The sequence below is a fragment of the Xiphophorus hellerii genome, chromosome 10 (genome assembly GCF_003331165.1).
Source record: "Xiphophorus hellerii strain 12219 chromosome 10, Xiphophorus_hellerii-4.1, whole genome shotgun sequence".
NCBI lineage: Eukaryota > Metazoa > Chordata > Actinopteri > Cyprinodontiformes > Poeciliidae > Xiphophorus > Xiphophorus hellerii.
The window spans coordinates 1,782,054-1,795,234 of NC_045681.1; the positions used below are offsets into that span (position 1 = coordinate 1,782,054).

Consider the following 13,181-nt stretch of genomic DNA (forward strand, 5'->3'; position numbering starts at 1 on the left):
AAGTAGAAATATATATTTTTTGTTTTTCCTTTTGCTTATACATACATTGTTGTTAAAAAAAATATACGTTTTGTTTTTTTGATTTCCCTATACACACATGTTGTTAAATACATATATTTGCTTTTTCCTTTTTCTTACACATGCATTTTTGACCAAAAATATGTGTATGAGAAAGAGGAGAAAACAAGAAATATATATTTGTTGGTGACAATTCATGTGTAAGGAACAGCAAAAATGTATATTTCTCTTCTCTTATGTATATATTTCTCTGCTCTTATTTTTAATTGTCTGTTTTGGTATACCAAAATATGGTATATCAAAACTGATATAATTAAAAATAAGAGATTTTTTTCCCCCCTTTTCCCTATACATGAATTATCAATAAAAAAATATATAGAATTTTTGTTTTTTCCATTTCTGCTTTTATTTTTAATGATGTCAGTTTTGGTCCTCCATATTCTAACATGGTAAAGTAGCATACTTATTGATATGTTGTTTGTTTTTTATTACTAGTTTCTGGAAAAAAATTAGGACGTATCAGAATATGTAAGGACCCCTAAAAGAATAAACTGACCTGTCCTTTATATATAAAATTACAACATAAATTTTATGAGTATTTTAAAACTTTTACCTATTTTTAAACTGCGCTTCTTTTCGGCTTCCGTTGACGTCGCCTAAAAACGTTTGACGTCAGTATAACAACAACCTGTCATGACAGCTCGAAGAAAGAAATCTCCAGAATATTTTATATGAGCACTTATAAAGCCACATCCACCTGAATGTGAGATTCACCCTAAAAGGTAAGGTTCCGACCCGGAGGATTATCGGAACAAATCCGAACTTCAACGGACCCGAGCGGGTGAGGGCTAATTTAGCTTTAGCTTATGTCTGTTTTGAGGCTGCCTAGCGGCGTTGTGGTGAAAACGCCTAAAAGCAAGGTTCTGGTACCGATTTTCTCGGATGGAGAGCGGTATAAGCTCATGACGTGGATCTTAAATTGTGTCAGTATAATCAGAACCGGAAGAGCTAGCTGAAGCCGAACTCAGATTCTAACCGACATATTAGCCTAGCTAAGTTAGCTTAGCATCGGTGTGATGTCTCCAGGTTAACTAAAGTTAGCGGCGTTGCCTCTATTGTGTGTTTGATGACAACTTCAGCAGCTATAACATCCATGATAATAATGCGCAAATGAGTTATTGTTTGCAAATTTAACGCAATTTTAATGTCAGTTAGACGCATTAAAAGTGTTGGTGGGGGTGTTATGTTATCCAGATGGCTAGCTGCCCATTTAATCCAACTGATGCTCGTGTTGTGAACAGTTAATTCAGCTGCCACGCCGTGTTTCCCATCAGTCTGCACAGTCAGCGAGTTAAAGTAACGCCGTGGGGGGGCGTGGAGTTGCGTGGCACCCAGAGACACGCATTGCAGGTGCGTTGCAGCGGATGCTGACCAGCATTGTGTCTTCATTGTCCCCCAGTCTGTGTGCGATCCAGGGCGGGCAGGACATTCCGACACCTGCCACCTAGCCAGCCGGAGAGACGGGGAACAGGATTGGGAAGCAGGGCGAGGCGGGCCCCGCGGAGCCGGTGGAGAAGATGGCCGGCAGCCCCGAGAAGAGCTCCACCGCGCAGGAGCTGAAGGAGCAGGGGAACCGGCTGTTCCTCTGCCGCAAGTACCAGGAGGCTGTTTCCTGCTACAGCAGAGCTATCGTGAGTCTGTTCCACCAAACACATATTCATGCAGATTTTTTACATTTTTATCACAACAAAACCATAAAATCCGACGATTTTTATGTAATAAGCAGCAATAAGCAGAGTTGGGTAGTTACATTTACTCAATTACATTTACTTGAGAAACTTGAAAAAATGTACTTTTAGGAGTATATTTATTACAATGTAGTTTGAGTAATTTTAATTAATTATCTCTACTCGTACTTGAGTAAAATTTCTGGATTTTCTTCCCTCTGAAGAAAAAACAAACATGTTTTAACCAAAAGTTCACCAGACACAGACACACACCGGCAGTTTCTGTTAAAGTTTCATAAGTTTTTAATTGAAAGAAACTGATTTGGAAACTTTTTTTTTTTGTCTGATTTCGTTATTTCTTGTTGTATGAATTATAGTCATTTTGGTCATTTAAATACTAACGTTTTCACTTAACTTTATATTTTGGTCCATCTGACTCTGAAGATGTAATTTTTAAATATTAAATGATTGATAATTCGATCAGTTACTCAGTATTAAATCAACTTTTTACTCTTAATTCAGTAATTTCTTGGACGGCTACTTTTTATTTTTACTCGAGTGAAAACATGTTGAAGTTGTGTTACTCTTACTTGAGTATAATTCTTGGGTTCTCTACCAATAAGTAGGTTATGCTTGTGAGAATGAAGGGAAATGACATTTCTGACAATCATTCAGATTAGGCCTAAAACGATAATAAATTGTTCCAGAATTTGTTGCTAATAATGTTTATATTGTTGTTTTGAGACCATTTTCAGTAACATAACAGTAATAAAGACATAATGGTGCAAGAGCATATTCTCAAAGATCATTTAACACTGGAAGACATTTTAAATATTCAAAATAAACAAACAAAACTATAAAGAAAATGAATTATGAAGTCTCTAGAAACAAAATTGTCCTTCAAAATAAGAGCTGGTTGAGACCAAAACATTAGACTGGAGACTTTTTGGGAGAGACAGAAAAATGATAAACCATGTAAATGTAAATTATTGAGCTCCTTTTAATTATCCTGTGATTCATTGATTTATTGCAACAAGCCTTGTCAAAATGACAACATTATCATTTGTCACAATAATTGGTGACATGCCGAGTAGCAAAGTTAATAGTTTATTATTAGGACTGAACAGTATATTTTAAATATATCATCATCACCACAGATTGTTTAGAATACAATGACTGATGGTGAAACTTAATGTAGCTGATGATGTCATCACAGTATTTACCAAAATGATGGTAACTGCATGACTTCCTAACATGGTGCGGCTCTTAGTGGGAATAGTTTATTGATCCGTTGTGTTTCCATAACATCCAGCTGAGTTTCTGTCGTCTGTTTCCTTCAACCTGCAGAACCGTAATCCGTCGGTGGCGGTGTACTACACCAACCGGGCGCTCTGCCACGTGAAGCTGCAGCAGTACGACAAAGCTCTGGCAGACTGCAAGCACGCGCTGGAGCTGGACAGTCAGTCGGTCAAGGCTCACTTCTTCCTGGGCCAGTGTCACCTGGAGCTGGAGAACTACGACGAGGCCATCGGCAACCTGCAGAAAGGTCGGAGGAAACGCCGAAAATACGCTTCCACATAAACCGCCTTGTTTGTTTTTCCTGTATTGGGTAGAAAATCCAGATATTTTACTCAAGTTAGAGTAAAATTAATTAATCGCGACCCAAGTCTGTCTGTGCTGTATATTATAATAAAATGAATGCAGGTCATATTTTAAAGCCCATTCACCAAAAACAGTGTGAGTTTATGGTTCTCATTAAGGCTGGAGCTAATGAATAATTTACTAATTGAGGATTCTTCCGATTATTCAGATGATTAATTGATTAATCGCCCAAAAATTTGCACATCCTTCAGATTTTTCTTTTAACAATTTAAGTTTATATTAGAAATCCAAATAAAAAATTTTGTTCTTTATTTAAATAGGCAATAAAATGTTTATTTTCTTAACATGCAGTAGCGCAGCACTCCTTTAGAGAATGTTTGATCAAACTATGAAACTTGATCAATTCTGGGAAGATGGATAAATATTTACATGCAGAGTTTTCTTTTTATCTAAAATGCAAAATCTATAAATGTTTGGTACAGTTTTGGTTTGATTGCTGCTCCAAGTTCTTTCAGTACATGGTCTTTGAGTCTACACTCAATTGTTTGTTTCATGAATATATATATAAAAATCAATAACTTATCAATATTTGGCCTGCTGATCACTGATTTAGAGGAAAGTCATCTGATTCTGGTCCCTGATGGATCAGTGCATCCAGCTGTAAATAAAACATGGCTGCTTGGGTTCAACCACTACATGATTAGATTCCTGATGTGCATTTTTCTCACAAGCTTTCGATTGAGATATTAGCTTCAGCATTCTGCCTGTACTTATTTACTTCATCCTCTTAATGTCATTTGTAGCTTATAACCTGGCAAAAGAGCAGAGGCTGAATTTCGGAGATGACATCCCGAGCGCGCTGCGCATCGCCAAGAAGAAACGCTGGAACAGCATCGAGGAGAAGCGCATCAACCAGGAGAACGAGCTTCACGCCTACCTGACCAAACTCATTCTGGCCGAGAAGGAGCGGTGAGGCTGGACACACAACAGACCGACATGTTTCACCTCCAGAATAAAACATGGAAACACTGCGCTTTAAACACGGAGACTTTGAGTTTTAAACACGGAGACTTTGAGTTTTATACACGGAGACTTTGAGTTTTAAACATGGAGACTTTGAGTTTTATACACGGAGACTTTGAGTTTTAAACACGGAGACTTTGAGTTTTATACACGGAGACTTTGAGTTTTAAACATGGAGACTTTGAGTTTTATACACGGAGACTTTGAGTTTTAAACACGGAGACTTTGAGTTTTAAACACGGAGACTTTGTTGTGTTTTTACAGAGAACTTGAAGAATACAAAGAGAAACAGGATGACAATCAAAATGGAGGCGATGCTGGAAAAATTTCATCTAAACATGTGAGTTGTTTTGTTTATTTACTAGGACTGCTGCTGTATGGAGGACCAAAACTGACATAATTATAAATAAAAGCAGAAATGTAAATTTTTTGTTTCTCCTTGCAGAAATGTTTTTAAAAATGTTTTGAGTCCTGTTGTCTGATTTCCTTCTTCCTACTTTTATGATAGTGATTAATCGATTGCTAAGTTAGTTGACGATTATTTAAATAATCAATTAATCATAATTGTTTCAGCTTTACTGCTTGTGATCCTTTAAAACTTACAGAAATAATGTTTAAAAATGCTGAGTATTGATGTCTGATTTTCTTCCTAATTCATCATAATATGATTAATCAATTACTAAATTAGTAGACAATTATTTAAATGATGAATCATGGTTAATTGTTTCTGAATTATTTATTTGTTGTTATCCTTTAAAAATTGCAGAAATATGTTTTAAATGCTTTTGAGTATTGTCTGATTTTCTTCTTAATTTCATCATAATGTGATTAATCAATTACTGCACTAGTTGACAATTGTTTAAATAATCAATTAATCATCATGAATTGTTTCAGCCCTATTATTTATTTCTCCGTAACCTTTAAAAAATGCAGAAATGATATATTTAAAAATGCTGTTGAGTATTAATATCTGATTTTATTTCATCTTAATGTGAAGGAGAAATATTTAATGGAGATGGAAGAGCTTTTCTCTCAGGTGGATGAGAAAAGAAAAGTGAGTATGGAGAATGATTTTTACTTCCTGTTGATCTGTTCATTGGTAAATATGTTGAGATAAATAACAAACATGTAACAGATTTAAGGGAAATAGTCTTTTAATTGTTTTCTTTTTATTAAACCAGCATGACTTTATACAGTAAAACATTATGTGTACTTCAGTTTTACTTTTAGCACCGACGGTTACTATGGAAACTATTTCACAGCGCCGTCTGTCAGCAGACGGATGATAATCTGGATTTATTGAATCTTAACTCTGCAGAAGGAGGAGCATATATCGTTTTTATATTATCGTCATTTTGACCTGAATTTCAACGTCACATTTATCTCTTTCTGTGTTTTTCTCTCCGTCTTTCCAGAAGCGAGAGATTCCAGATTACCTTTGTGGAAAGATCAGCTTTGAGCTGATGAGGGAGCCGTGCATCACGCCCAGCGGCATCACCTACGACCGCAAAGACATCGAGGAGCATCTGCAGGTAGAAACGCCCAACAGATGAAGATCATCTGACGTTTGGTGTTGGAGGTTTTCAGATCTCTGGTCAGGACTTCCTCTAGCGAACGCTCCATCGTTTGTAGCAAACAATGCAGCTAGAAATACTTCCAACAGCTCAACGCTTCCAGCTGGGCTGTTATTTGAATTGTAATTTATAGTTGGTTATCAGATGGTGTTTAATGAGACTTTTGTTTGCAGAATTTGAACCAGTTGGACCTAAAACCTTTTTCACTTTTGATGCCGATATCTGAGGTTTAGTATCGGCTCAGACTAATCTGATACAGAAAAACTATTTTAGAATGCAGAATGTGGCATTTGTTTTTATCCGATTAATCGATTAATTGTCAGAATAATCGGTTATTAAAATAATCATTAGTTGAAAGCCCAGCTCTAAGTATATTGTTTTTTAAGCAAATGGGCCTTTTTGTGGTCTTATAGTCCAGTTAACGATTTACTAAATTAGTTGACGATTATTTCAATAACTGATTCATCACAGTTAATCACATTGTTTCAGCCCTGCTTAGAGCAATAATTTAGCCAAATCTTACAAAAATTATATTTTGTATTTTAAGATAATAAAAACAGCCTTTTTAAGAGACTTTATATTCTGGTTAGAAATTAATCGATTACTAAATTAGTTGGCAGCTATTACAATAATCATGAAAAATATGCAGAATGTGGTATTTGATTCTGTCTGATTAATCGTCAGAATAATCAATTACTAAAATAATTGTTAGCTTCAGGCGTAGAACTTTAGACAATTTGTCTAAATACTTTAGTGATTACTATCCTATTTTAGGGTTATTTCATGATTATATTGATTAATCATCAGAATAATTGATGATTAATCAATTAATTAAAATAATTTAGCTCCAGGCGCAGTTTTAAATGTGTTTTTTCAGCAAATAGCGTTTTTTTTAAAGCCTTTATACTCCAGTTATTGATTTTTGCATTCCTAAATGAATTGATGATGACTTCAATAATCGATTAATCGTGATTAATCGTTTCATTTCTAAAATGTCTCTGCCCCCAGATGTAATAAATCTGTATTTGTGTGGCTCTGTGCAGCGGGTGGGCCACTTCGACCCCGTCACCCGGAGCCCCCTGACCCAGGACCAGCTGATCCCCAACCTGGCCATGAAGGAAGTGATCGACGCCTTCATCCAGGAGAACGGCTGGGTGGAGGACTACTGAAGAGCCCGGCCCGTTTCCCCGTTCAGTTCGACGCTCAGAGCCTGGACGACACCAGACTGTAGAGAAGCAGAACAGCCTCACTGCAGACCACAAACCGGAGAATCATTTCTTCTTCTGCAGTAAATCTTCTCTCTCCGTCTCTGACGCTCAGTGTTAGCTGCCCGCTGCTCCCTTTAAGTTCACTCTTTTCCTCTTCATCCTCCTCTTCGTCACGTTGTTTTTGGGTCTCAGATCGGGCGACCAGATCGCGCTCAGGTTTCTGTTGTGCTCCGCCTGCTTTCTCTCGTTCTCTGAAAGCGCCGCAGTCCAGTGTTTCCACCGATTATTAACACAGAGGAAGCAATCAGACTTTTTTCCATAAAGACGGAGTTTTATTTTAGCCAAGTATATTTTATGTAATTCTTCATGAAAAACGGACCATCAGTCACTAAAATGCCAAAAAGCTGTTGACTCAAAGGAAAAGGGAGCAAGTACCCCTTTCTTCCTGCAGGTGGCGCCTCTTACACACCTGTCCCCGTCACTTTACTGTAAAAAACGTCGAGTAGATTTAAGTAGATCTCTTCTCCTTTGCATATCAATCACACCCCGATGCAGACAATTAAGATAAGTTGAATGTATGGTTTCTATATTTCTTTTTTTATCAGAACAGTTTAAGGTTTCGGGAAAAACCACAAACTGGGAGCAGAAGATGAATTGCTGCATTAAAACAAAACATTTCCACGTTGCTGGATATGAGATGAAACGCCTAAATGTTTAAACCTGAGAGACATTCAGCTGTTGCTGCTCTGTCTGTTCCCAGAAGATGTTTCTGGACGCTAACATGAGGAGGATCGCATCAAGCATGAAGTGCATTTCCTTGAACTAGGACAAATCTTTTCCCTGTCAGAAAGGACTTGAGGTTCAGATGCACCACTGACCCAACGTCTGCCACTTAAAATAATAAATAAAAACATGCTGGAAGGGTTAGAACATCTTTATCCATACCTCAGTCCAAGTGTTTGCTGGATTTACAGCATTTCTTGTAATAAAACTGCAAATACAGAAAATAGTTTTGGTTTAGTTTCTATTGCAAATGTCTGGTAGACATAAAATAAGACAAGACTAACTAATAAGTCACTTTTCAGCAACATATAAGAGCATTTGTTTAGTAAATAATCCCTTAATATTGATAGAAATGTTAATTAAAATTTATCTGGCAGATTATTTTAATTATAATTAAAAAAAAATCATGTTATAATTGAAATAATCCAGCAGAACTAGAAATATTTAATCAGTATTAAAGAATCATTGACTCAACAAGCTCTTATATCTTGCTAAAAAGTTACTGATCAGTTAGTTTTGTCTTATTTGAAATGTACTGATATATTTGCACTAAAACTAGGCAAACAGCCTTGGTTATGTTTTGTGTTTTTGCAGTGTAAGCATCATTGATAAGTCGTTAACGTTTATGCTCTCATAATCATTTAGTTCCTTCAGTTGGTTTTTGGTCAAATTATTCTTTATTCTCGGTGTGACCAGATAAATCAAACATCCTTGAAATGTAGTAAATTATTCCTTATTGATGATGTTTACACTGCAAAACAAAATCTAACCAAGTGTTTTTCCTAGTTTCTGGTGCAAATATCTCAGAACCCTTGAAATGAGACAAAAATAACTGTTCAACAAGAAATAGCATCTTCTTTTAAGTTAATAATTCTTTACTAAGATGAAAACATTCTAGTTTTATTAGCAGATTATTTCACTTATAGAACAATATCTTGTTATAAGGGAAATAATCCACTAATGAAACTTGAGCTTTTTCATCCATATTAGAGAGTTACTGACTCAAATCGAGCTTCTATATTTTGCTAAAAAGTTTATTGTTTTGTCTTATTTTATGTGTCCTGAGATATTTGCAGCAGAAACTAAACAAAAAATGTTTAGATTTTGTGTTTCTGCAGTGAATAAAAGGAGTTTTCAATCCAGTGCTTGGTAGTTTACAGCTGAATGTGTCTGGTGAGTTCGGTCTGCCGGCCGCTTTTTGTGCTGAGGTTCAGTTTTTGTACATAAGTTGCTGGTGTTGCTCAGATTTTAGTTTATGAAAAGTTAGGATTCTTTTCTTTGTCTGGAGAAATCCTAGAAATTAATAAACTGTATTAAATGTAGATATGTTGATAACATGAATGCTTGTTTCTGTTTTCATTTTGAAATATTGCCAAACCAGTGTCACAGCATTTCTTGTTTTATCCAGTTTTCTCTCCAGTCATGAGGCAAAAAGACAAAACTTTAAACTGCTGCTGCGCCAGTTACTCAGCAGGTTGTTGCTAGGTAACCAAAGAGCGAGTGAGTTACTCTATCCACCAACCTAGCTCATTTTTGCTTTTTCAAACGCTGAAGATACATCGTTGTCTAGAAAATTTCTGAGTTTTTCCAAGCAAATTTTAAACTATCAAAATAGAAAATTCCAGTTTTTTTTTTTGTTTTTTTAGGAAATGTCTGTTTGGTTATTGAGTTTTATGCTAGCACATTTTCAACATTTCATTCAGATTGTTTTGAAAATTTGAAATTTTTCTAGCAAATGTTAGATTTTTCAAACTTTAAAATTTCCAATATTTTTGAGAAAATTTTAGATTAAACTCTAAACTTCTGATTTTCTACTAGCAAATTTTGAACTTTGCAATCTCGGAAATTTTCCAATTTGTTCTAGAACATTCCTCAGATTGATCTCAAAATTTCTGAATTTTATTTTAGCAAATTTTTGACTTTTCAAACTCAAAAATGTTCATGTCTTCTAGAACATTTTTGAAATTAATCTAAAAAGTTCAGTTTTTTTGGAGAAAATTTGCTCCTCCTTTTTGTTTGGCCCTGATACGTTGTGGTGGAAATGCTAATGCTAATGCTAATACGAGGCTCCAGGTGTTTTTCCTCTTTCAACCTGATCAAATCCCAGTCAGTAGACAAATATAAGGAGATATTTTGAAAACACCTACGTCTGAAGTCTCTGGTTCTGGGTGAAATGACCGACGGTCCTCCAGGCTCACACACCGGGTCCATTGTCATGGCGATGACATCATCACTCTGTACCAGCGGGGAAGAGCTCTGGTTCCCACTGCTGATGAGAGCAGCAGACCGAGCTGCTGGAGGAAAAACAAACCGCTTCAAAATGGTAAAAACACAATTTTATCTTTCTAAATTTGGGGGTTGTTTTTAAAATTTGTCCTAATTTGTTTATCTAATCCTGTGTGTGTTTACAGGGCGTCAACGCTGTAACCATGGTAACAGTTCTGCTCGCCTCTTTGACCCCTTCCTTCGCCACACAAGGTAGACATTTTGAAACTGGTTTAGGTAAAATGGTTCTTTAAGCTGTGGGGAATCCGATAAATCCAACATCCTTCAAATGAACTAATGAAATAATAAACATTAATGTTGACTACATTTACACTGTAAAAACACTAAATCTAGCTACGTGTTGTCTAGTTTCTAGTGTAAAGTCTTAATATACTTGAAATAAGAAAAAAACTAACTTACAGGTAACTTTTTCCCAAGATAAAGGAGCTTCATGTCTCATACTGACATGGTGACAGTTTAAACTACGGAAGAGGATTAGGGTCAATAACAAAAAGCAAAAATAATTCTGACTTTAAACTTAGAATTCAGTTTTTTCAGAAAATTTGAACTTTAATCTGAGATCAAAACTCTGAGATTAAAGTCGGATTAATCTCAACATTTCTGAGTTTTTTTCTAGAATATTTTCTAATTTTTAAGCTTAGATGTTTTTTCCAGAAAAATGTATTAATTAATCTCAAAATTTCAGATTTTATTTAATTTTTTAGCAAATTTTCAACTTTTCAAGCTTGAATATGTTTTCATATTTTACAGAAAATTTGAGATTCTGACTTTAATCTCAAAATTGACAATCAAATTAAAAATCGACTAACTTTTTTCTCTGGGATTTTTCAGGTAAATATTAGACAATTCAAGCTTACAAATTTCCACTTTTCTCCAAAATGTATTTATTTTTTACTCAGAATTCTGACTTTCAATCTCAAAAGAATAAAGTCCAAATTCTGAGATTAAAGTCAGAATTCTTTTATTTCCAGTGACACTAATCCTCTTCTGTACTAAAAATAAACCATATTTTTGTTAAGGTTTCCTCCTCTAAATTATGTTTGGTTCTGTTTGGTTCTGTTTGGTACCTGCAGTGGGCCTCAGTGAGAAGGTCCTGGTCTTCCCGTATGAGACGGACTTCAGCTTCGTGGCTCTGATCCCGCAGAAGGAGATGGCGCTGCGGGCCTTCACGCTCTGCATGCGGGTGGCCACCGAGCTGCCCGAGGAGCGCCAGATCATCCTGTTCGCCTACCGCACCGCCGACTACGACGAGCTCAACGTGTGGCGCGAGAAGGACGGCCGCGTCTCCTTCTACCTGAGCGGCGACGGCGTCTTCTTCCGCCTGCCGCCGCTCAGCACCTTCCGCACCAGCCTCTGCCTCACCTGGGAGTCGCGCTCCGGCCTGGCCGCCTTCTGGGCGGACGGCAGGCGCAGCACCTACCAGGTGTACAAACCGGGCCACAGCGTGCGGCCCAAGGGCACCGTGCTGCTGGGCCAGGACCCGGACAAACACCTGGGCGGCCTGGAGGCCACGCAGAGCTTCGTGGGCGAGATGACAGACGTCAACATGTGGGACTCTGTGCTTTCCCGGAGCATGATCCAGGCCTGGCACTACGGACACAAAGTCCCCAAGGGGAACATCTTCGACTGGGCCAGCGTGGAGTACGAGCTGAGCGGCAACGTGCTGGTGGTGGACGACGACTGACGCGATGCGGGGGACCCGGCGGGCCGAGGTCCGGCTGTGGAGGGCAGCACCGCACTGCTGCTGCTAGCGCCGGCCCTGTGGTGGTACGCAGGAAGGTTAGGGCCGGTCTGGGTGGAATAAAAACACACAGGAGGACATTTACACCAAAAAACTCAGCTTCAAAAGTCAAAAACTGACTTGAAAAGAAATTTGAAGATTAATTTAAGACATTTTCTAGAAAAAGAAACATGGAAATGTAACTTTCAAAAGTTAAAATTGTGATTAAATTTTTTTTTTTTAATTTTCAAGAATTGAAAATTTCTCAGTTTGAAAAGTTGAAAGTGTGCTAGAAAAAAACAGATTTTATTAAATTAATCTCAGAAATTTTCTAAACATTTTCTGAGTTTCAAAAGTCTAAAATTTTCTTTTAAAAAAAAATCACAGAAAGTTTTTAATTAATCTCAGAAATTTGGAAGAAAAAAACATGGACACTTGTGAGTTTGAAAAGTCAGAAATTTTCTAGATGAATCTGAGATGTTTACAATAATCCCAGAATTTTTCTAGAAAAACAACAAGGCTGCCCTGAAGTATTTAACAGGTTTCTACATCTTACATACTGTAGAAACATGAATCATGAGCAAAAATACAGAAACATATTGGCAAAAACACTTTCAAATTTAAATTTTTCATCTTTGCCTTTTAATTTTTGTTTTTCAGATTTTCTTCACTTGGTAACTTTGGGATCAATTAATACAATATAACACTTTTAATCTTTACTTGAATATTCTGCTTCTTTAATGTCAGATTTTATAATTCCAGCTTTATGAGTAATAATTGGAAAAGACGTGAAACATTTTAATCCACATTAATGCTTCATTTGTTCAATGTTTACTGATTTCTTAACTTCTAAAGAGTCGTTGATAGCAGGCTAAATACTGAGCTAATTATTTAGCGCCAAGCTAAATATTTCTTTAACTACTTAATTTCTACTCCAGATCATATCAAACCAGAATGGGTCACTCCTTTCTCTAAAACAGGTTTAATGGATAGATGTTTGGAGTTAGAATCACTCCAGGGGCCACAAATGGCCCCCAGGCCACATGTTGAACAACCCTGTTTATTTTCTGACTTTAAAACTTGCCAGGTTAATAAAGCTAAATACTGTCTGCTACTCATTAACTTCTGTTTTTATTTTTTAATCTGTAAAAGATAAAAAAAATAAAATCATTCCTAAAACTTTGGCTTTTATTCTAAATGTTTTGTTTCACTGTGCTGTTAGGGCTGTTATACCAGAGGC

At 36.6% G+C, this 13,181-nt stretch overlaps 2 protein-coding genes across 2 annotated transcripts; both read left to right on the forward strand.

The window, feature by feature from the left end:
* The first annotated feature begins 665 nt into the window (after nucleotides 1–665).
* stub1 (STIP1 homology and U-Box containing protein 1) lies at nucleotides 666–9,276 on the forward strand. The gene is made up of 8 exons (XM_032574004.1): nucleotides 666–800; nucleotides 1,478–1,709; nucleotides 3,093–3,291; nucleotides 4,151–4,316; nucleotides 4,635–4,710; nucleotides 5,368–5,424; nucleotides 5,786–5,902; nucleotides 6,988–9,276. Exons 2-8 carry the CDS (start codon nucleotides 1,596–1,598, stop codon nucleotides 7,111–7,113), a joined length of 855 nt encoding a protein of 284 aa, XP_032429895.1. The 5' UTR covers nucleotides 666–800; nucleotides 1,478–1,595; the 3' UTR covers nucleotides 7,114–9,276.
* Nucleotides 9,277–9,849: 573 nt separating this feature from the next.
* Nucleotides 9,850–12,108, forward strand: LOC116727002 (pentraxin fusion protein-like). Its single transcript, XM_032574005.1, has 3 exons — nucleotides 9,850–10,258; nucleotides 10,347–10,413; nucleotides 11,295–12,108. The coding sequence occupies exons 1-3, from the start codon at nucleotides 10,109–10,111 to the stop codon at nucleotides 11,903–11,905; spliced, it is 828 nt and encodes a 275-aa protein (XP_032429896.1). The 5' UTR covers nucleotides 9,850–10,108; the 3' UTR covers nucleotides 11,906–12,108.
* The last annotated feature ends 1,073 nt before the right edge of the window (nucleotides 12,109–13,181 follow it).

Coding starts and splice junctions, on each gene's coding strand:
- stub1 (XM_032574004.1), top strand. CDS start 1,596: ATGGCCGGCAGCCCCGAGAAGAGCTCCACCGCGCAGGAGCTGAAGGAG. Junction 3,292..4,150: donor CATCGGCAACCTGCAGAAAG/GTCGGAGGAAAC, acceptor TGTCATTTGTAG/CTTATAACCTGGCAAAAGAG. Junction 5,425..5,785: donor AGGTGGATGAGAAAAGAAAA/GTGAGTATGGAG, acceptor CCGTCTTTCCAG/AAGCGAGAGATTCCAGATTA.
- LOC116727002 (XM_032574005.1), top strand. CDS start 10,109: ATGACCGACGGTCCTCCAGGCTCACACACCGGGTCCATTGTCATGGCG. Junction 10,259..10,346: donor AAACAAACCGCTTCAAAATG/GTAAAAACACAA, acceptor GTGTGTTTACAG/GGCGTCAACGCTGTAACCAT. Junction 10,414..11,294: donor CCCTTCCTTCGCCACACAAG/GTAGACATTTTG, acceptor TGGTACCTGCAG/TGGGCCTCAGTGAGAAGGTC.